We start from the raw sequence: 24,517 nt of genomic DNA, 5'->3' as shown, positions 1-24,517 counted from the left end.
ACCGCAGGCATTGGTAAGCGCTCACCCTGAGACGACTCTGCAGTTTGTTCAATTTCTCTTGTTTCCTGTATCATTCAGATATTCATTGCTTTATAAACAGTCTTTTTAAAGACTCACTCCTTCCTTAGTAATACCTTACTGCGCTTGCAGTAGGTCTATTCGTAGCCTATTCTAAGGAGTAATTTGCTCCAGTCTTTTGAAAAAGCTCGTAGCCCCGAGAGCTAGCCTAGCTAGCTACCTTTTTCCAACTGCAGCTAGCCCTTTTCTCCTTAACACCTACCTTTACATTTTTGTATCATCCACCGTGTTGCAACAAATAAAACACCAGCACTTGAATACTATTTTGTGCTGTCCCTGTCTACATTGTGTACAGTTAGTTTTGTTTGGAATCATTGCCTAGCACAGCCTTATCCTTATCCATGTCGTTCACAACCACACATACAAGAACACGACGTTGAAATTAGAACCTTATTAACTTCACACACACTGTATCAGCAAACAAACACAACTATGGACACGTTTCTGATTCGTAAAAGTCAGAAAGAGAAGCCTGTGGACTTCTTTAAACATGAACGTGATGGCCTCCAGCAACAACGAACCACCATCTCCAAGCAGTGTCTGGAGGCATCTTATGTAGTTGCTCATAGAATTGCTAAGCTTGGCCAACCCCATACAATTGCCGAAACACGGATTTTGCCGGCCGCGCAAGACGTGTAGAATAGGAGCTAAACTCAGCGCAATACTTATGTCAAATGACATTGTATCACCCCGAATATCAGAAATCAGTTTGGGTCCTATTTCAAAGAGGACTACCGTTCATTCGCCTAAGTTCGGGATCCATTTCTCTGCTCAGCAGACGAGCTGTCAATAGACATGAAAGAGCAGCTGAAGAGTGACAGTAGACTTAAGCATCTCCCCTATTTCGTCATTCTGGATAGCAATGATCAGCTTTGCGACATAGCCTTAAAAATGCGCCTCCTTTTCGCGTCGACATATTTGTGCCAGGCAGGCTTTTCAAGACTGACTGCGCTCAAAACTAAATACCGCAACCGCGGACAGATCGAGGATGACCTGAGGATATGTTTGTCAAACATTGCCCCAAGATTTGAGAACCTTTGCAGTGCAAAGCAGGCTCATGTCTCACATTGACAGACCTGTAGGATTTTTTTTGTAAAGATCACAAGAGGCCCATAATAATAACAGTATCCAAATGATAGCAATAATAACACTAATTATTATTATGATAATAATACAATAATAATAATTGGTCGATAATCATTAATTATAATAATAATAACATAATGATGGTGATAATAATGAATAGCCTACTAATAGGCCTACTATTACTGATAATAATAATAATAATAATAATAATAATAATAATAATAAATAGTTGAATATAATATAAAAATAATAATTTTCTGTATGGGCCTAACAATAGCCTAACCTTGACATGTCAGGCCTATCAATAACAATATGCTATCTATCTATCTATCTATCTATCTATCTATCTATCTATCTATATATGGTGGTGTAGTTGAGGGTGGTGGCGGCGGGCCGCGCGCTGGGGGGGCCCCAACTACCCCTAACCAGCTTTGGGGGGGCCCAGCTTGCAAAAGTTTGAGAACCCCTGGCCTATAGCAATCGCCGGCCCTGCCTGGAGGTTTCAATGCGTTTCCTGTCTCCCTCAAAAAAAGGAGTTGCTAGCCTTCAATAATTCGCCCTCAAATTTAAAGTAGCATATCGAGGTAAGCAGAGTGATTGCTATGCTACGTTAATGTCCCTGACTTTTGAATATTGATATATGTATTTAATTCGTTTACTGACATGATATTATAATGTTATCTAGCAAAATGCATGTTGACATACAGCAATAGCATCAAAAAACATGATTGTATCTTCATTATATATTTAACGTATTGGTAAGATAAAGCTGGTAGGTTAGCTTTCCCTTTTTTACACGTTTACAATTAAATAAAAGATTTAAAGATATCACATGGTGTCTTTATTGGTTTGGTATGCAAATAATCCCTGGTAGATAACTTGTCATCTGCAGAATTGTAAGATATAGTGTGAACAGTATTACAGATGGTAGGCACAATAAGTACACCAACCTTTCCAATTAACAAATGTTGTTGCTTATATTTATTACTAGTAGTGACATCTGTAGAGGCATTTATTACCAGTAGCTTTTTCTTTATCAAAATGGCACAGCCTAGACATTGAGAGACAACCCATTGCGTGAGTACTTTTACTTTTAGTACTTAAAGTAAATTTAAAAGTAAGTACTTTTTACTTTTACTTAAGTATGATTGTTGATGTAGTACTTTTACTTTTACTTTTATTTTCCTGGGTACTTGTACTTTTACTTAAGTACTAAACTTCAGTACTTCCTCCACCACTGCCTTTAGCATAGGGTACACTGGAGCATCCTTTACGAAAGGAAGGGAGATAATATCACCCCACAATTCCTTGCGGCAGCAACAACAATCCAATCAAGAACTGATCAACGAGACTCACATCAATAACAACTGCATAATTAGTAGCCCAGTGTAAGTGCAGTCGGATTCTCTTAGCACCGCCATTTTCTTTTCCTAAGCCCTTATGAATTCTACTTCACATCTTTCCTTGAACTCATGACGTTTTCCATCGAGGTCAAGGAAAAGTGGTTAGGAAAAATTGATTGTACGGACTATCTGACCGCAGCTGCAGTGATCACTGCAGTGAGAGGAGCTAACTGCATTCACAATGCAACTACTCAGCATTCATAGTATCCTGCTTTGGCCAGAAATCAATCCCAGGTCTACAGCTCAGAAAGCAGCAACACCATCTACTGCACCATCAGCACTGCATTACCTTGTTGATATGTCACATAGGCTACTGAAAAATCTTTGATAAGCAGCTAGATATGTAAACTTAATGGCATGGTTGAAATAACAAAGTATAACTTTGTCCTCTATAATCTTTCTTCGCCAACTGTGGCAGCTACCATCAGTCTATCTACTGTAGCCTACAGGCAGACATTTATAGTGAGATTGACAGGTCAACATCCAATATGAACCGCTATGAATTGCTGACCGCTGTTTAACTTTGTCGTTAGGTCGCTTGCTAACATGCTAATGTTAGTTGGCTAGTAGACACCACACAAATCTCCTCAAACATAATTTTTGGTAACAATATCCGGTTTTTAGATTGTACAGTGTCTATTTCTTACTTTTAAAGGTATAACTTAAAAAAAATGTAAAAGACAAACTAATTACATTAATGTATGAACACAACCATCTACATTTGGTCTACCATCTTTTTTCCAGCTTTCTTTGGATATTTGCATAAACACATTTTCTCAACTCTCTACTGCAAGCAAAAGCACAGCATCAGAGCCACAATGTCTGTGTCGATATCTCAAATGCACCAAAACACGGGTGGAAGAAAGACAAACTTAAGAGGAGCAATACTGGGATTGGCCTACTTTGCATCACTGAGCCCAAGCATGAAATGTAATCTTTTCACCCTAAAAAAAAATCCTGACAGTAAGTGTGATTGAAAATATTTGTTCATGTTCATATTCCTTACAATCTCATAATTTCCTGATGAACAGAGTTGGTGTTATAAGCTTGTAAAGTCTTCACGTAACAGAAGACATGGAGAGTTTCTCACAGTTTTAAATTCCACCATTAAACAGCTCTGAATCGATATCTCGACAGACATCTGAGACCCAACTCTCAGACATACAAGAATGCGCAAACATGATTACATCTGCTTTTCTGTCAACTCTGAGCCCTGGCATCCATTACTGGAATGAAGTAACCACCGTACTTTCATGTGATGTACCGTTTATCTTAGAGCAACATCAAAACAGAGGCAATGATTGTTGTGGGTTCTCTTTGGCTAATAATGATTGTTGTGGGTATCCCGTGGCTAATTTCAGGCATGCAGACAACACGAAACCCCCTGCATGCCTTTTAGGCACACACGCTAAACTGGCTAAAGTTTAAAAGCATGTTGCATGAAAAGACAGTGTTGTTCCGTGACGTGGATACAAACATCTCTCGGGTCATATTAATGCCTTTGAGAGGTTGCCTGTATTTTCCATTCTTCTTTCATTAGCTGTGCATTACTGAGGGCTGATCTGAATAGAAATTCTGAACCGTCCCTCATCTAGCAGTCGTCAGCCTGGATTTGGTTTCAAACCCTCCGTTAAAGCCTTTTGTCATTTGTTTGAAGTGGACAGTGCCTTCTCTCAGCACAGTAGCTTTGCTATCTTGAATGATAATTGCATAATGACCACCGTCAATGACATATACGCCTTGAAATAGCTCAGGTTTGTACTGGATGAGTAGAAAGGCATTAAGCCATGGTTTACCCTGCTGACAGATTACTAAGAGTCAGGAGGGCAGTGCTGAATGGTCAATCTAATCACAAAAGGCTCTGAAATACATGGTAGCCTGAAGCTGTGAAAAGCCTTTGGCCGCCTCCTACCACGTTTAGGGTTTCTCAGCTTTTAACTGCCCTTGCTTTGTCATTGTACTCTTCAGCTCCCCATTTCTGATGTGAAGAAGGAGAACTGGCAACATGGTACAAAAGGAATATCATGGGAAGGAATACAAATTGAAGATCTTGTTGCAAATCACGCTGGAAAGATTGAGTTAGTTAAACATTTGTTGTTATCGTTTAGTTAAATGTTTGTTTTTATATTTTTGAAAATTATATTTAAATCATAGAGCAAAAGCAAAGCATTCAGCTATACAGCACAAGTTAAGCAACTGTCTAGTCAGTGTCGGAGGTTCGGTCAGATATCATTTCACTGGATAAAAACTGTTTGGTATGTAGCAGTGCTCTTCTGAGAATGGCACTTTGAACATCTAAAAAGGAAGTTCAACATTGAACCATTTGAAATTGAAATAACCGCATGGGCTCTGGCAGAGATGAATGAAGGTCCTGATCAGGAAGGGAATAAAAAGAAGGCTAAGGGCTACATGCTCCTCCAGGAAAATGGAGCCCTAATTGGATCGGAGGCCTTGTGAAAATAATTGATTTTTCTTTTAGTAGCTCTGGCTTCAGATGTCCTCATTTAATCTTTTCCTATTCCTATGCCTTCAAATCAACTTTGTTCCCAGAGAAACTGCCATTTTGAAGTGTTCTTAGTAGAGAAACCACTAGAAATGGCTGAGAGCTCCACATAAAAATACTGGAGATTTACCAGTTTACTGAACCACACACACACATGCAACATAATTAACCCACAATCTTTAAAGGTGTATTTGTATACAAAGCACAGTTGGAGTTGAAAATCTTTTCAAGAGCTTTGTGTCTCTTTTACATAATTAACATTACATTTTCCTGTTCATGTAGTAGTATATTGTATTTTTAAAAGGTGAACACCGTCATTCTAAAGACATAAGTTGAATTATATGTCAAAAGTGTTTTGGAATACATTTTGGAGCAGACTTTCAGAGGAGGCTAAGCGGACCAGACCCTGCAAGTAAGGATTCGCTCATTTTTTAATAACTCAGGCCTCTTGTTGAAACTTTCAAAAGGCCTCTAACAATATTACAACAAAAGTTTGTCCTATATTGTCTGTTCCTTGCCCAGACCACCACTTTCTGAACAAAACAGGGAAGTTTGTCTTCTAAATTTGCAGAACTATACTGTGCTCATACAACTAATTATTCTTTTTGTCTGTACTGTATCCTTCAGGCAATTCAGTAAGGGGCAAATTGGCAGGCTTTTTGTTCTCTCTGCTTAAGACAAAGTAGAAAAAAACAAAGGTTTAGTTGCTGCCTTGCAGGAATGGTATCCATCCGCGCCCGTTCTGTGCTAAGCGTGTGATCAAAGCCCAACCACAGGATGGAAACAAGTGCTGAGCTCTAATCATTTTGACATGTGCTGACAACAAGCTGCTTCTCTGAGGATGCCCTTTTCTTCTCAGGAGAGGAGAGCTGGAGCAGTCGGAGCGCTGATAGGCTGCCAGCGGGGAAGGGAAATGGATATATTTAGTGAAGTGTGCTAAGCATGGATCCCAAACGGGCCCTGGGTCTCTTAGAGAAAAAGGGAATCAGTTTCAACTTTACCGCACTGAATTACATTTTGGACACTTATTGGAGGGGGAATGGAGGACAGATTGCTCTTGGGGGCAGAGTTAAATGGCTCGATCTGGGAGATTGTCCAGTAACAAGCCACAGTACAGGAGTTGGCAATCACAGGGATTGTGGATTGTAATGATCCCCAGAGACCAAATGGGTCCATCAGAATTCTTTTGTAATCTTCAATCCAGTCCTATAATGTAAGTGGATCAGACAGTGCGAGTGCAACAGAGGACACTGAATTCTGTAGGGTTATACAGCGGAACCACAGTAAACGGCACTGACCTTATGTAAGTGGGGCTCGGAAAGGTCACCTCTGCATTACAATACTGATGCAATCACAATAACCTATTGTGCAAACTACAAACGGTGTGTCTTGGGTCAGTCTCGATAGCCAGGTTAGACTGACCACTGGCATCAGCTAAGCTAGCATCTGGTGAGGATTCTCCCACGACATAAGCAGCTGCAGCAGTTGGAGTCTTCTTAGTATATTCTTTGAACTTTTTTTGGGCAAATTTTTCTTTTTTTTCTTTTTAAGAAGAATGAAGTTTAGTACTATTTATTCGCACAAAGGTGGAGGATCTTATCTAAAATGCCTCCTACTCTAAGCGCTGCTCTCTAGCACCCCTGTGTTTTGGTGCAGTGCTGTGAATGTTGAGTGTCTGTTTAGTTACGTACCGGCAGGTTCTGCTACAGGTCTCCTCAGTGATGCCATCCTCATCTTCTCCCCACACGTCCACCGCTGAGAATATCAAGGCCACCAGGACAGCGAAGCAGCACACCAGTGCAAAGATCACAATGCATTTCTGCTGAGACTGCAAGAGAGAGAGAGTGAAAGCGAAAGAGTGTGTGAGTGTGTGTGTGTGAGAGAGAGAGAGAGAGAGAGAGAGAGGGAGAGAGAGAGAGAGAAAGAGTGTGTGTGTGAGAGAGAGAGAGAGGGAGCGAGAGAGAGAGAGAGAGAGTGTGTGTGCGTGTGTGTGTGGGAGAGAGAAAAAGAGAGAGGGATGGAGAGAGAGAGAGAGAGAGAAAACGTTGATTCTTGTTATTTTTACACTCCAGAAATCACTCTAAGAGTACCAATTTCTCAACCCCCCGCCCCAATTTATTGCACACATGGCAAACCAAGTGATAACAGTGCGTTGTCAAGGGAATTGCACAGGAAAAGTGTGTCAGCACAGCAAAGTGCATGGACACATGTTCATGTTGGTCCATTCAGAAGGTGACCCAGAGGGAAGAGTGTTTTTTTTACTTACAGGTTATTTATGGCACCACAGGCCTGACATGTTATTGTCAGGCTGAACCCAAATGCGCTACAATGACCCCTATTTGCACAGAATGTGACAGTGAGGGATGAGCTTAAGTGTTGCCATGGGAGAGTCAGCTCTGGAAGGCTTTTGCAACCTGCAGAGGTTCCCCTCTGAACCAGTATTACACAGGAAAGATGAAGCCAGCGCTTGGCTGTAGGAGACAATATGAGGAATACAAATAATATCTTTCTACTGCACATTCATCTGTGTGTTCCAGTAAAGTGAATGTCACAGAGACCGTTGGTTCTGTGTTCTGTAGTGTATTCCGGATGCAAAGGGTGTGCAGTCAATCCAAGTAAAAAAAAAAAACATGAAAGAAATGTGTAGTGGTCCATGGTATTTTTCATGCAAAGGGCTGTTATAAGTAATGAATACAGGGAATTGCTGCAAGTGATCTTGGGGGCAAGAGAGAATGTTCCATTAATAAAATATCAAAGATATAGTTGAAAAAAATCTTCAAAAGCTCAGGATATAAGCATAGGGTTTCATTGCCCTCAATAAGCTTAACGTCGTTATACATGCTACATTAATCCTATTTCCAATCCAAACAAGGCCCTAAACTGTAAAACACTCTCAGGCAAGAGGTTTATGTAGGAGGTGTATATTAGTGGAACTCATCTGTTCACTCCAATTGCTCCAAGAAGGCAAAGCTAACAGACAAGATTCTAGATTGACTATCGAGCATTCTCTTTCTTTCTTTCTTTCTTTCTTTCTTTCTCTCTTTCACACCCACATGCGCACACACACACACACACACACGCACACACACATCTTCTACGATATCATGTATGACCTCTGCCAGCCACAGCAGAGCACACGGCACGTGTGAAGTATTTGTTTACAAGAGTACACGGAACTGGAAAGCTGGCCTCTCCAAGCTTGAGACTGTGCCAGCTTTGTCTGAGGCACGGGCCCAGAATCAATAGAACCTCATTACAAAAGCAATTATCTTTGATTGAAAAAAAAAAAAAAAAAAACACAAACCCACACACACATGCACAAGAATACCTCTCCAAGCAGTGCTCATTAAAAATGATGCCCACCCCTGTGAAATTCAAACTTTATACTACCTCTGAAAACTTTAAAGAACAGATTCCACCTTTGTCAACACAAACCAGTGCACAGCTCCATTGGCCACCAACGTCCCATAGTTTCTGACACTTGATGCTTTGGAGTAACTTGAAGCCATAGCTTGTATCAAACTTGAGGATTATTACAACTTTTAGACCATTGCACTGTTGCACTGTTTGTTTTGTATTGTGTTGTAATGTATATTTTGTGTAAGCACATTGAGAGCCACTTTACTTCACCAAGTCAAATTCCTTGTTTGTGCAAACTTACTTGGCCAATAAAACCTGATTCGGATTCTGATTCTGAACTTCAGAAAATGCTGTTTCAAAGATAGACACCACAATTAACTCCCAGAACCTTTGAAGACCTCAAAATATTCATGACATCTTATATTAGGCCAGCAGAGGTGTGCTGTGGTCCCAGTATATGCAAAACATCAGTTCTATCAGGATCAAATGCTCATTTTGAGTAGAATTTCCATAATTATACATTTTTTTAATTTCAAGAGCACAGAAGTATGTGGAAGTATGAAAGCATGATACAAAACATGACACATTTTTTGCAATAGGAGGGTGATGACAGGAGGGACTGCAGGACCCTCTGAATTATGTATTAGAGTGTCCAAATACAGTTGGATCTTCCCTGACAAATACCTCTGTGTTAAGTTAGGCCAAGTATCCCTTTCAAATGTACATCATAGTCTGTCAAAAAGACACAACATAAGTTTGTATTCCCTTTAGATGAAATGCTTCCAGCAGCAGGAACATTCAAAAATAACTAGGTACTTGTGCTGTTAGTCAAGTTTGTCTGCATGAGATGAAAGCCACCCAAGTTGAAATTGTGTATAGACTATTCTGTCCAGGCTATCAAAAATGATGGATTGATAACTATAAGCTCAGGAAATAATTGAGGAAATAAGTTTTGTATTTTATTTTGAGAATCAGAGAGATGGACCGGTTAGGGATTTGGCAACACTGGTCAGCAGTTTTGATAGCAGTTCAAATAGATATGGAAATGCCGGAGGGGTGTTAGTCCACATCACATTCCTCTTGCAGCCAATTTTCAGAAATAAAACAGATGACAGAGTAACAATACAAATCTGTTTGTTTGTGGTCCCGGCAGACGTCGCCAGATGGTTCCTAATCCAAAATAAATAATTTAGTAGAGACTATGGAGAGTACATCTCACCTTTTGATGTGGTGAAGGTGACAAAAAGGAATGATGGCAGATTTTGACACCTCTATACATGGGTACACCAAGGATGTATATACCCAAACCCTGCCTATCATAAAACTTGAGTTTTGAAATTGAGTTGTAAATGTATAGCTGTGAATGGTGAATCATAAAAAGCTGTGTGCCAACAGTCTTTCATCCTCTCTTCACTTTGTTATCCTGCTGCCAAAGCATTGAGAGATGGGCTTAGCCTTGATTCACACACTCACATTCATTTTGTTAAATCCGTCACTACCCTTGGCCCTGACAGTGTGTGTGTATGTGTGTGTGTGTGTGTGTGTGTGTGTGTGTGTATGTGTGTGTGTGTGTGTGTGTTCCTTTCCACTTTCAGAGGACTGGAACTCAGCTGCTAAATCAAACAGTTCACTTTTCATGAAGGCTTCACTGAAAAATGCACTGCTGCAGCAGGCAGGTCTTGGAATGACTCGACGGGAGATTTCAAGGAGAGTGCCGAGGCAAGCTGTGCTTCTCAGACAGTGATTGGGTAGAAATGCAATTAGCTACGATAGCTGCCTGATATTTTTCACGTCAAATAAAACCATATGGTCTATCAATGTCCTGGAAAAGACTATTACAGACACAACACACTGCAGGGAACGCAAAAAGAATATCTGCAAAAGAGTATACGACGCAAGAACGAAAGAATACTTTTAATGGGATTCCAGGTTTACAGTCCACCTCATATCCACATTTCAGTTCGAATGGTGTTGGTTAAAGCGAGGGCAAGTGAAAGCGGTCACATCCAATGGCACTTAAAAAGGTTGGTAATAAAACACCACTGTGGCCAGTGGATTCTCTAAAGGTTGGGGGATTTGTGCTAAATTGGTTTCCTGAGGAACGTTTTTAAAGCAATCAAGCTGGTCAATTTGACAGGTACAAATGATCCTCTACAGACAGTGGCATCAAAGCCTCTGCCTGAGATTTTCTCTGGGAATGATGCCCATGATGGCTCACATACGGCAGCCACTGCATCACCAGGTCAGCTCTGGGGCTTTTTGAGTGTTATTTATTCCCCCTGATACCAAACTATAATGGATGCTCAGGATGGAAAACAATAAGAACCTGACCTTATTTAGTTTGACATGGTGATGTGTCATTTAATAAAAGCACAGCTAGGTTTCTTGGCAAAGGATAGGAGCTGCAGTTTGTTCTATTACATGGTGAAAATCTGCAGTCTTACAGATGTTTATCAGTGAAATATGACTGTGTTGTATTACAGAATTACAAGGGATGGATGCATACGCAGTGCCCCGTTTAATCTTGTGATGTATCATTCAATCAAAGCACGGCTAGGTTTCTTGGCAAATGAACAGAGATGCGGTTTGTACTATTACATGATGAACATCTGCAGTCTTCCGGATGTTTATCAGTGAAAGATGACTGTGTCGTATTACAGAATCACAAGGGATGGATTCATAGGCAATGTCCCTTTTAATCTCACGGCTTGTGTTATGCTTCTGTGAATGAGTCACACAAGGTCAGTTCCTGCTCAGCTCCTGTCTCTCGTCATGGTCTCGGGAAGCTCTGCACTGACACTCTCCACATGCAGGTGATGTTTGCATCACATTTAGCCCAGTCCTTCCTCAGGTTCTGTTTGCCGCCACAGGACAATGCTGTTGTCAAACAGAGTGACAGTCTGGTCTGCTCTTGCTCATGGTATCAAAGAGAAACACTGTGGAATTAACAAGGACTTTTTTTCCCCCAAATGTCCAGGCACATTCTCAGTCCTACTGGCAGTCTGCAGTCAGAGAATTATCTCTGGTAGGATTGGATACATCTTTTTCTCTTCGGAAGAGTTTAAATGCTTAAAGTTCTTTTCTATTTTGAAGATTCTAAATGCTTAAAGTTATTTTCTCTTAGGAGGATTTTAAATTTAAAGTTTAAATGCTTAAAGTTCTAAAGAGAAATGTAATTGCTTTCTTGGTCTTGAAGTCGGTGGACCATCCACCCCTGTGAGGTGTTCGCATCCACCCCTGTGAGGTCATATCCACCCCTGTGAGGTGTTCGCATCCACCCCTGTGAGGTCATATCCACCCCTGTGAGGTCATATCCACCCCTGTGAGGTGTTCGCATCCACCCCTGTGAGGTCATATCCACCCCTGTGAGGTCAGATCCAACCCTGTGAGGTCATATCCACCCCTGTGAGGTGTTCGCATCCACCCCTGTGAGGTCATATCCACCCCTGTGAGGTGTTCACATCCACCCCTGTGAGGTCACATTCACCACTGTGAGGTCACATCCACCCATGTGAGGTCACATCCACCACTGTGAGATGTTCACATCCACCCGTGTAAGGTGTTCGCTGAAGCTTACTTATGAGACAACAAAATGAGGTAATTCTCTTTTCTGGGGCCAAAATTAGAAATGTAACTCATCATAGCAGGCATATCACTTTTATTTACTGGAGTTATAAGGATGCATTTGAATAAAAATGCTTGCCAAAAGATACACTGTGAGTGCAACTGAGTTATGACCAAGCCACATTTGGTGGACATATCTAGACTGCTGAAAACAATGGTACGTGTCAGCTCATCTTTCATCAGATATAATAAAAGATGGTATCAGACAAGGGCTGGTGCCATCTGGTATAGGTCTGTGGTGGCAGCTGAAGCAGGTGAACAGAGGCACACATGCTGTTCTGAATGTATGCTAAGCATTTCAGTTTTCATCAGCCCTCTGGTTACATTGCTCTGCCGGTCAATGAAGTAGAAGCTCTATCTTCAAAGCAGATAGATGCTGGAGGGAACTACAGGGAACATCAAAGGTACTTTGGAATTCTGCATTGCTGGTGGTCTGTGGTGGGGTGTGGGAAAGCTAGGCTATATTGGGTGACTTACAAAATCAATTTAACTTCCATTACAATTCAGTTATCTCTATGACAATACATGCATGACTTAGTAAACTGGAGTTTGGTGAAGTAGGGAAACAATTTTGGAACCTACTAGTTGATTCTTTAGAAAACAAAACACACTATATTCCTGATAAGCATTACAGAGTGAGAGGGGGAAGATGTCTGGCGCTGTTACAATCACTGGCTATGATGAGCCAAGACATTTCACAAAACTGCTCATCATCTTCTAATCAGTGGGAGGGATTGTGTGGCCATCTATCATTTGCGTCTACAAAGGCAGTAGGGTTAGTAGTGATTGTCTGGAGCCCCCACTGGGCTTGTTCATCCTCCTCCCTCATCCAGCCTGACATATTTGCACAGACAGTCAGCGCCGCTCTCGTTCTGAGAACTGATTTACAATATCAATACAAACATGTAACCAGTAAATATATCGTCCTTCGTGAGTTTAAAGGTAAGCCTGTAATCAGTCACTCCTCTTGCCAGACGGGTTAGAGGAAGCTTTATGTGGTTGTAAGATGTGTTTAAGATATGATGACAATATTGTATGAGTTTGTGACTTATCTTCCTTTGCCAGGATGTGTCTGCTGATGTGATTGGGTAAATACAAACTCACGTTTCCTCAGGTTAGTTTAGTCTCCTCAGTAAAATGGATGAAACGCACACGTAATTACACAATTCCAATTCCATCAGTGACCACCCTAGCTCTTTCCACAGAATTGATCCAATTATCAGACATGCACCATGTGTCATTCGTGAGGCTGTTGTCAATTATCCTGTGCTAAACACGTTTTTCATGAATGCAAACAACTATATTGGTACCAGACACCATGGGCGATGACTTGTGTCTAAACCTATTAGGTTCTAATGACACCATGTCTCAATCTATTTTCCATTTCTTTGATCAGTAACAAGTAATCTTCTGCAATCAATCTTAATTCAGTAACTCTTTTGTATTTGGTGGTCATGTCAACAGTCACCAATGTAAGGGTATGCATTGTAGCAATAAAATCCAGTTATCCAGTTGATCTGAAAGAATTGGGCATCCTTCCCTTTCCTGACTCTGTTGTCCTTTTGTGTTGTAGTGAAACATAACCCCAATATAGGGTTTCTCTGGAATATGCATCCAACCATTCTCTATTTAGAGTATTAGAGTATTTCGAAATAAGCATCTCTAACCACAGTGCTCACTAACTCTCAGCCAGTCAGGAATCGTTTACAAGGATTCATCACCATGTGTTTTAATCATTTTGGTCTGAATGGTGCAGTGCAGTTAGTTGCACACAGAGAAAAGAGGGATCTGTTTGGTGGTATTTAGATTATGTTAACCTATTATGTTATTAGATTATGTTATGCCAGAATTGGCTTCTTTAGCTTTAAAAGAAGATAACCTTTCTCAGACCTTTCCCCTTTCTTTCACTTTTTTAACGTAAGCATAAAGTCCAAGGATTAAAAGATCCCAGGGGTTACTGGAATTGGGTCAAAACTAGTGTAGGAATGAATATGAGAGCTGGAATCGATACCCGTCCTGCAGGTTGGTCACTCGCTGAGCCTGCCTGGAGCTTGGGAGACCAGTGCTGGTCTCTGAGCATGGGTCATCGACCGTGGCCAGGACCCTTTTGATCAATAAGTCAATTAAAGCTCCATTAAGCCAACATGAGAGCCCCCAGACTGCTCCAGGCTGCCATGCCATCCTCCTCCTCTCTCCCAGATCCCCCAAAGCGCAGAGCTGAGCACAGATCAAGCAAGAGGACCGGTGGTGCAGAACGAGAAAGAGGATGTCAGATCCGAGGAGACCAGTCCCAGAGTTTCATGAATATACACAGTATATATATAGTCAGTGGGGTGTGAACGTCGCTGTCAAAACGCTTCCCCAAAGTTTTTTACCTTGGGAGTAAGTTTAATGGGCTGTTTCAGCATGGATGCTGTCCAGTCGTGCTCATTCTGCTAAGACTTCCATTTGTGTAAAATGTTCCTCTTCCTGTTTCTAGCTTGTCAGCGTATCTGTGTAGGTATCACATTGCTGCTGGCATTTCACTATCCCCTGTCTGGTCAACACCAGAGTTTTGTGTGGAATCAGCAAGCTCCAAATTTGCACTGTCGGAGATAGAAAATGGCCTCAACAATGTAGGAGATTTGATCCTCTTATTTGTTTCAACCCAAAGGAGGTAGATATTTGGAACCATTTAGGCTACTACCTACAATGCTATCAAGCCACAATGCTATCATCAAGGCCAATGATACAAATAATGTTTCAAACAAGACTTCATCATGAAGCAGGACCCTAGATGCATAATCAGTGCTCTCTGGAATGCAATCAGCTGGTTATAGATGTCCGTTTTAAAAATGACTCATCCGCCAATATTTACTCGAGAACAAAAGAAAAAATACCTAAGGCAACAGAAAATGCTAAGCCTTCTGTCACTTTCTTTGGCGTCAGGGGCATCGCTAAGCCTATTGGGGGGTCTTTCATTAATATATGACTAAAAATGTGTTATCCCTGCGTGATGATTAGTTTAAGGTAGACTACAGTTTACTAAATTTCTTTAAGTGAAAGAAATCGCTAGAATAATGTTACATCACTTTGGTGTCTTTGCCTTCTTGTCTCTTTAGTATTTCTGTTTAATCAGGTCATTGATATTGGCAGAATTTTATGTTTTGAATGGTCATGATAATGCAAAACCTCCAGTTTCCCGCACGAGAATAAACAGAATGTAAGTAGGCCTATATGCGCATAATAAATACAATTGCTGTAAGCTGATTCATGTCAGATCCTAACAATAAAAACTTTAATGATCTACTGCGCACCAACCTGGCCCAGAAGCCGTTTGTGTAACCAGTTGTGGGCAATGCTTGTGTGAACACATACTCTGAGGCCTATTTTTATCCCCCTAGTGATGGCCCCCCTGACCACAGTTGTCTATTGACGTTCGTGTTTGGCATTGAAACATCGTTGGAGCTAGGTGGAAACGACAACTGAAAGATTGGCGTGTTCCGACAGATTTCACGTAAAAACACCACTGTTATACTATAAAATAACAGACCTCTATTTTAGCTGAAAAGTTAGTTGCGGTTGCACAATTTAGCAAAGGACTCGATGGATTGCCGGTTTGAGGGGGTAGGGTGACGGTTTATTCTTTGTATTCTAGGCAACAGACCAGAAGCACACACAACAGGCTACGATGGAAAGAGAGAAGGAGAACTGGTTAGGAGATATGGTCCATAGTGTAGTGTCTAAAAGGCTGGCCTTGTCTTCAAAGGTCGCAATGTCTCCTCAATGTCCCAGCATCACTCCTTGCTCCGTTTTCTCACTTCACGTAGTGGTCGGTGTCTCCACACGGCAAAGCTACAGCAGAACCTAAGTTCTCTCTGTGTTCCGTATGACGTTCTTTCTCTTCTCTCATAGCATACAAGTTACATTTCAGTTATAGGAAGTTATTATAACTTAACATAATGGGTGTGCCTGGGGTCTGGTTCAAGGTGTAAGGAAAGGGAACAGTATGGGCTAGATATGAAAGGTGTGAGTATCAGACAGGGAGGGTCTTGCTGACCATTTGTGTGTTAATGAATGTGGCGTGAATGTGATACATTCTTACGGGGGAGGAATTCACATGAGTTGCAACTCCTTAGACAGTATATCAAAAACACTATTATTCTTCACAATATTCTTCAGCATGTATGTAACTCTCAAAGGCACGATATGTGGCTAGGCGGTGAGGGGGGGGGGGGGGGGGGGGGCACTGAAACCCATCTCCGCACCTGTCTGCCCCGTCAGCTGAGGCAAACCGGGGCGTTTTCACTGATGCTGCAGCCTTCAACCATCACAGATGTGACAACAGCGCGGGAAGCAGAAATGCTGATCCTGACAGCCGCGTGGTATAATGAGCTGGCTGATGGATGAAAGGAACGGGAGGGAAAAAGCGCATCGGAGGGAAGTGTAAACACGCTGACCTTACACTGGCCTTATCAAATTTCCCATTCAAGACATTGGAAAGGCCCTCAAAAACATCAACTTGTCCAAAATTGGTCAGCTGCAACGAAATTCTGTAGTGTATCTGAAAACGCATTCGCAACCTCATGGCAAGGATGAATTGGTTGGCTAATTAAATAAAGGGCAGGCACAATGGGCGGAAATTATAGCTGCCAAGATGAGAATTGACAGTTGATTAATTATTCTCTGCAGATGAATGGGTGTGTGGTAAGCCTGACGGTTAATTCCAACATTTACAGAGGATGAATTTAGACTGTACTCTATACTCTCGGTATACAGGCTAACTATGTCTGCTCGCGGTTTTTTTCAAGCTACTCCATTGTTATAATATCTGTGCTCGTTTGTTTACAATTTGTCATCATGAAAGCGTGTCTTTAAATTAGGGCAAGATACAATTTTTATGGATTTCCCATAAAATGAAAACTGAAAAACAAGATAGGGTTTGGCTTTTCAAAGCTTATTTCCATACATGTTAGATCTTAGAATAAACCATGCCAGTCCAATTAGTATTCCACACGATTACCAAGAAGCAATACAGAAGACAAGCAGCCTTAATATAGACAGCAAATTAATGGAACCCATTACGTCTTCCGTAGTCCTGAAGCACATACAGTATGTTCCTAAGATTGAATTATCTCACATGGGCCCTCGTTTGTGTTGTCCAATTAGTTGTGTGTGTGTGTCTGTTTGTGTTTGTGGGGGGGTGATGAATGGGTCGGTGTGGTTCTGTGAAGGTTCAGAAGCAGGCGCGGGGGTGGGGGGGGGGGGGGCATTAGCTCTGTCTGTCCCACTGTATGGCTCTCTCAGGGCTCCTAAGCAGTCTTTGCTCCTCCATTTGGTCTGGCAGAGGACAACCCCTGAAAGCCCGACAGTGACTGACATGTGAACCCATTGTGTCCACTTGTCCCTGTGACCTGCACAGACCCCAAAAAGCCACTGTGGGACCCTATACACAGTCAGAGCAAAGCTGCTTTGTGTGGTTGGGGGATACTGTTGAGTTCTATGTGTTGAGAGCAAAAGTAACTTAACCTGGTTTATTCAGTGGGTTTAGAGGTACCCAGGTTAGAGGGACTTCATGTTATATGTCTCGGCATGTGTCCGTAGCCATTTTTCACCTGGCTTTCAAAGCACTTTGTGACTAACTAACAAATAAAGTTGGCCCTAATATTAAAATCAGCATTCACAAAAAGTTGGATCCTTCAATGATCTGAAAGTATTTTAATGACTACGCAACTTTTTGAATGAAAACTTAAGAGAGCAAGTAAATCATACTAGTCATACAAAAAATCTAAGCTCTGAAACACAGTTGCTCTTATGTAAGAGTTGTTTAACCTAGAAACATCTTAGGACCTACTTATCGGGGCGGACATACTGCAGTACAAATACAGTTAAATTGACAGCTGCAAGGGTATCTCCATAGGGACAGATGTAAAGAACACAGAGTATTGTTGGGACAATCAACACAGTTTTGCGCATTTGGATGCTATGCCTGACTTGGCTGCACATCATTATTGACTTTGCTTCAGACTGGAATGCATGCATGATGTTTACAAAGTTCCAAATTCAAATAGGACAATTTTTAGCCAAGGGACCTTCTCACACAGCGGGACTGCATGATAAAAAAAACTCTGTGATTACCATTTTAGCACAAATCCCACTCAGTGACAAATAGATGCTGGAGAACAAACAGCACAGAAACTGCTGCGTTGTAAGACAGGGGGACTGAGTAGTGGGGTGCTAGGGACTGCAGGACAAACACATGAGTAACTGATTGGGCTGCGGGCTCGGCTGTGAAAACATTATCATGTTATTAAATGCTACAATGCAAAGCCTTTCCAATGGCTCTGTTCGAAATGTACCTCTCGGCATTTGGACAAAGCCTTTGAAAGAAGGTTTGCCGTCACTCCTCTCCAGTGAATGTGTGCCTTTATGTTTGTGCTTATTTTTTTGTGTCTGTGTGTGTGTGTGTGTGTGTGAGTGTGTGTGTACTTTCTCTGTGAGTTTATCTATTTATGTGTGTGTGTGTGGGTGTGTGTATTTTTGTGGCAGTGTGTGCGCACGAGTGTGTGTGTGTGTGCGTAGGTACACTCTACAATACAACTCTGCTCGTAGACAGCGACAGTGAGTGGGCAGGCTGCTGATAGTTAGCAGTCTGAGTGGACTGGCTGAGAGTGGAGTGATTGCACTAAGAGAAGGACGACTGTCAGGGCCACTGATGGCTCCAGGTACAGCATCACAGCTCCGAGACATCACAGAGACCTGCTCACTGAGCACCCGAAAGAAAATCTTTACTGTGTGCACTGCTGGCTGGCCCAGAAAACAGCTTTGCAAACAGTCTCCTACAGCTGAAGCTCCACAGCTGGCATTAACACTTCAGTTTCGAATCTCAAGTGGTAACTGTGGTGGAAATTGACAACCGGATTAATGAAATGCAGATGTGCAAAAGTATTTTGCTTTCTGGATTAAAGGGCATTAAATCTGAATTAGACCATGCTTTACTTGACTTAATTTGGTTTTTGGTGAAGGTTATGTAAAGACAGCATTCAGACTGCCGGAAAATGAGAAACCTATTAATGAGCCACACTATCCTGTCCTGACTTTTCCGGAGTCCTGACTTGAACATTATTAACAGCATTGTTCTCTCCTAGAGCAGAAACTCCATAGCTGGCCTTTAAATGCCAGCTATGGTGGTGGAGACGGTGGAACTTGACAACCAGATAAATGATCTGCAGATGTGCTGAAGAAGACTATCTGTGCTAAAGCATTTTTGTTGTTTTGTTGATAAAAGTCTACTTTTATCTAAAGGTCTAAGTCTACAAAATACATTGTTTTACTCTATTTAATATGGTTTGCAATGAAGAGGGAGACAAAGACAAAGTGCTCAGACTGCCGAGAAATGATCATAGAATAAGCCAGGAATTGTGCCCTCACAAATACATTTCTCACTTGCAAGGTGCAAAATACATCCCATAATTCAACCAACACCCAGGGAAAAGGCACATCCACCATAAGCAGCAGCACTATCATCATCATCAGCAGCAGCATGAAACAACATTCCCTTTTTCCCTCTCTACCCAGACTCAAGTCAACTGTGAAATATAATAACAAGCCCTAACCACAGGGATGAGCTGCAGTCCAACTCCATTGACTGGCAATAGTGAGATCTCTCAGTGACTCACAAATCAACCTGTTTCGCCTCTGTGAGTGAGTGAGTGAGTGTGTGAGAAACTCACATTCACAAGAGGAGAGGAAAATCAGTGAACCAAGAGCAGAGGGAGCAGCACAGTGCAGTGAAATGTCAGCTCCGCTTGCCTGCAGTGATAGCACATGACAGGAGAAAACCACATTCTGAGATGCTCCTAGCTGAAACATATATGGACACACTTTAGAGAGAGAGAGAGAGAAACTCACCTTCATGATGCATCTCTGTCAGTGGTTTAGAGTAGTGAGTCCACTGGATCACCTTTATGTCTCTGCCTCAGTGTGTTTTACTGAGAGAGAGGCATGTCTATCCTGTCTGTCTGTTCACAGGGCTACTTCTTCGTTTCACTTGACAGCTGCACTTTAGGCACTGCGAGGCTCGAGGCAGATGAAAGGCATCGCACACACTTTTCAAACAGGAAGCCACTGATTCCTGGCATGCTGCTATCAAGTCTCTCGCTCTCTTTTCTCCCTTTTTCCACCCCTTTGTGGAAGAGAGGGAGTGAGTAAGAGTTAGCAAGAGAGAGAGAGAGAGAGAGAGAATGAGAGAGAGAAATTTCATTCTCGTCAGCACTGCCTCAGTAGTGGAGACACTCCCACCTACCCTTGCTGTCCAATGCAAAGCTTGCCTGTCCTCAGCCCCCTCCCTCTGTGCCAGACACCACGGCGATGCTCAGCATCTGAGTTCAGCTCAACAGAAAAAAGCTACATAACACACACACACACACACACAGACACACCTGCTCAGCCACTAACTATCTCTCTCTTTCACACACACACTTTTCAAGCTGCTCTCTCTCCCTTGTAATCTTGTCACAATCTGTCTTTCTCTCCCTCTCTCTCTCTCTCTCTCTCTTTCATACACACACACAGACACACACACTCAGTTACTATCTTTCTCTCTCTTTCAACCTAGACACATACATTCACACACACACACACACACACACACACACACACATAGTCTTATACATGTACAGAGTATCATGGATTTGAATATCACTTCACACACGTTAGGACAACAGTGCTGACAGCAGGCGGTCTGGCGCTGGTGACGAGGTGTGGCACAGTAGAAAATATCTCCTCAAAACCCTATGTGAAATTTAATACGAGACTCATAGTCGGTGCTGTACACCGTGTCAACAATCAGCACTACACACACACAGCGATTACTCCCTCCGCCCAGACACCTATAGAAGAAACACACACACACACACACACACACACACACACACAAGCTGATGACCAGCATTATTTCAGCTGCAGGGCAAGAAGGGGGAAAACATTTAAATGCTTTTTCGTGGATGACTGCCTAATATACGAACATTACTCGGTGGCACTTAATTAAGAGGAGACCACACATCCGTAATAAACCGTCATGTCCCTCCCTTTTTTTCCTCGCCTGCTTGTCGGAAGCGAGGTGCACTTCCACACCACTGCGAGGCTGCAGTGTGTTTGCGCAGTCAAGAGAGACACGCATGTTTCATGCATTGGCCAGTGGAGCACAGGAGAGACCTTGAATTTCAATGGAACTACTACTCGACATGGCACGAGAGGCACCCGCTTTTAAATAGTACAGCCAGCACAAAATTGGGGCCTGGACGGTTCACATAATTGCGGTGCTGTGTTTAGGGCTGATAGCTCATCGGTGTACCAGGTGGCTGTTATGTCTATGCTTTTGGAGTGAATATTTCATAAGCACTGCTGATCAGAGGCATTAGGCTTCTGCTGAGCTAGTGGGGAGGGGAGTGGTGTGGTGCATATGTTTGTGGTGTGTGTTTCTGTGTATATGTGTGTCTTAAATCTCATTGAGTGTGTGTATGTGTGTGTGTACTGTGTGTTTCTGTGTTTATGTGTGTCTTTAAGTCTGATTGAGTGTGAGGGAACCAGTGCAGGGGTGATGAATGAAAAGTAGCACAATCTCTCCAGTAGAGGGAGCTCTCAGCTAAACTTTTCAACTCCACAACTTTCTCCTCCAATCCACAGGAAGAAGTTGAGGAGTACAGAGAGGATGAATGCAGTAGTAAACCTGTTTTGAGGACATTTTCTGTGGCTGCTATATGATTATCAGTCACAGAAAAAGAGGGGTAGATTCATGTTTGTTTTAATGTTAATTCAGCATTTGGCCACTATTTTCTCACTAAAGGCAAAATATATAGTTGTTGTTGTGTGTGGACTGAAAGCAATGATGAAATGTATCAATGTTTTTGTGCCTTTTGCTACTTTAAAAGTTCCTGACAGGTCAGTAGATTACCTAATAGTTTTGTACTCAAATAAAACACAACTGTTCTTTCGCTTATAGGTGAAAGGTGGTGGGACAAAGAAGTCTGCAAGTAACAATCTCACTGAAGCATCCAGCATAATTTATTAATGTCATTTCTTAATGTTCCCACATCAATAACCCTTTGCTGGCTTTACACCTCTTGCCCCGCAGTAATCATTTTATAGCTATGGTGCTAAAGAGTGACAATATAAAGCTATAAAACTTTCTTTTAGTATTGTATGCCGTCAGACCAGTTATTATCACTGATCTCCCTCAGCGGTCTGTGCGTGCGTGCGTGTGTGTGTGTGTGGCGTGTGTGTGTGTGTGTGTGTGTGTGTGTGCATGTGGGGTGAGAGCAGGGGGCTTGTGGGTTATGCTGCTCACAATGAGATCTAATGAGAGACACAGCTGACTGCAGATGGTGGAAGATAAGAGGGGGAATAAACACTACTCATTCAGGACCAGGGCCAGGAACATCACAGCCATGATCATCAGAGAGAGATGGAGAGAGAGCAGAGGGAGATAAAGAGGGGGCAGAGGGAGATGGAGAGGGGGCAGAGAGAGATGGAGAGAGAGCAGAGAGAGATGGAGAGGGGGCAGAGGGAGATGGAGAGAGAGCAGAGGGAGATGGAGAGAGAGCAGAGGGAGATGGAGAGAGAGCAGAGGGAGATGGAGAGGGGGCAGAGGGAGATGGAGAGGGGGCAGAGGGAGATGGAGAGAGAGCAGAGGGAGATGGAGAGAGAGCAGAGGGAGATGGAGAGGGGGCAGAGGGAGATGGAGAGGGGGCAGAGGGAGATGGAGAGGGGGCAGAGGGAGAAAGAGAGAGAGGGAAAGACAGAGGGGGGGCTAAGAAAGAGACATGGCGGAGCGGAGGGAGAAAGAAAGATACAGGAAAAGAGAGAGAGAGAGAGAGAGCGAGAGAGAGAGAGGATGAACGAGAGAGGATGAACATGAGCACCTGCATTAGTAAACAGCAGAGAAGAAGACTGTCAGAGTTGTATGCTCCCTGTTACTACATCCATCCATTTGAATCTATCCTCTGAGGAAACAAACCAAATTGATTGTGCTGGATTAATAAATGAATGGCTCAAACGTGCTGAATTTACAAATGGATGGTATACACAGGAGGTCCATCAATTCTACATGCCTGCTGCAGCCCCAGTAACAAGGCACACTATACACTTACTGTTGTAAAGGCCTGTGTGGAAAATCTAACTTTGCAGTCACTTTGAATCTATTCACTTACTCACACTAGCCTGCCAACATTCTGTTAATTGTGATGCATAACAGTTGGACCCCTCATTTTCACTCTATGATCTCACAGATGGCGCACAAGATGGAACAGATAGAGCTTTGCCATTAAAGGTATGCACCCTGTGCAATTTACCAGAAAGCATGTTCTCCCTAGACAGGATGAGGAGGTTATTTTATCAGTGCACAACCTCACAGTCCAGTTCATTCAGCTCACAGTCATTCCTCTTTGATATGAAGGCCAGAGCATGGCTTGGAAATTTAAAACCCTCTTGAGACAAATATCCCCATATTATAATGACGCAACCTGCAGTTTCTCCACAGTAAAGGCTGTATACTTCTGTTAAGCTGAACTAGAGGAAGCCAGCCAACAGCCATTAGGAATGCAGTTCACTAGAGCCTTTGATGATTAATGAACAGCTCTCGTTTGTGTGCCTCATGTTTTAGCTGGTAGGAAAGGCACAGAGTCAAGTAATATCACACTTTATGCCTGCATGTGGTGGAACAGTAGCCTGGTATCTATTATACAAAGCTTTTTAATAATTACAAGGACCATTGACTGTGGATCTGAATTTCTATTGTTATTGGGTTTGTGTCAGCAGTAATGTGACTTGTGTTATGGACAAGTGCTATCTTGTCATTTATCTGCCGTGAACAAACTGAATAGCTGCCAAGTTGCTGTATTTTAGATTAAACATTTAAAACATTTAAAATCCACCACAGATGATAAGCTGTGAAATGTTGATAATCTGACTGCCAGACAGATACGCTTTGTGGACTGCAATGCTTCACATGCCTCTAAGAACATTTCCCAAACCACTTTCTTATCTTTCCTAGTCGGTCACAACTGTATTTCTCTCTCTCTCTACCCCCCCCCCCACACTCGACTCACATAGTTGTTCTAGACAGATGAAGCAGGTTCTTAAACTGCAGCCTTGAAAAACACCCTTAGTCTTCAATGTGCTCTATGTGTATGCCTTAGAGACCAGCATGGCAATAAATGCATACATTTATGCGCAGTCTCTGCTGTCTCTCAGTAAAATTAATGGTAGGTGTTATTACACTAACATGTTATGACAAATATGAACGCGTACAGAAACTGCCATTCATCACATGTGCCTCTGACTACCATTCCTCATCTCAGCCCGGTCTTGTCTCCTCTGTCTCTATAACGATGGTGTGGTGTAATCACTGGTGCTACCGTGGTGAGGATGTAATCCTTGCCGCCGGCCATTCTCACAGGCCAAGCAATCATTAAGATTTCCATGC

The 24,517-nt window shown here is 42.4% G+C and overlaps 1 protein-coding gene across 2 annotated transcripts in view; it reads right to left on the bottom strand.

Annotated features, from left to right (window-relative positions):
- Positions 1–24,517, bottom strand: part of LOC105902252 (inactive phospholipase D5-like) — a 42,009-nt gene that overhangs the window by 13,521 nt on the left and 3,971 nt on the right. The window contains exons 1-2 of one of the 2 annotated variants that reach the window (XM_031578729.1): positions 19,945–20,237; positions 6,762–6,898 (exon numbers count right to left, since the gene is read on the bottom strand). In XM_031578729.1, the coding sequence (XP_031434589.1) occupies positions 6,762–6,898; positions 19,945–19,950 (143 nt within the window). In that variant the 5' untranslated portion in view covers positions 19,951–20,237. Of the gene's footprint in view, positions 1–6,761; positions 6,899–19,944; positions 20,238–24,517 lie in introns of those variants that run through there. The other variant, XM_012829801.3, reaches the window with a different exon arrangement.

The sequence above is a fragment of the Clupea harengus genome, chromosome 13, assembly GCF_900700415.2.
Source record: "Clupea harengus chromosome 13, Ch_v2.0.2, whole genome shotgun sequence".
Taxonomy (NCBI): domain Eukaryota; kingdom Metazoa; phylum Chordata; class Actinopteri; order Clupeiformes; family Clupeidae; genus Clupea; species Clupea harengus.
Note: the sequence above shows the minus strand (reverse complement) of the source record. Positions and strands in the feature narration are given on the sequence as shown.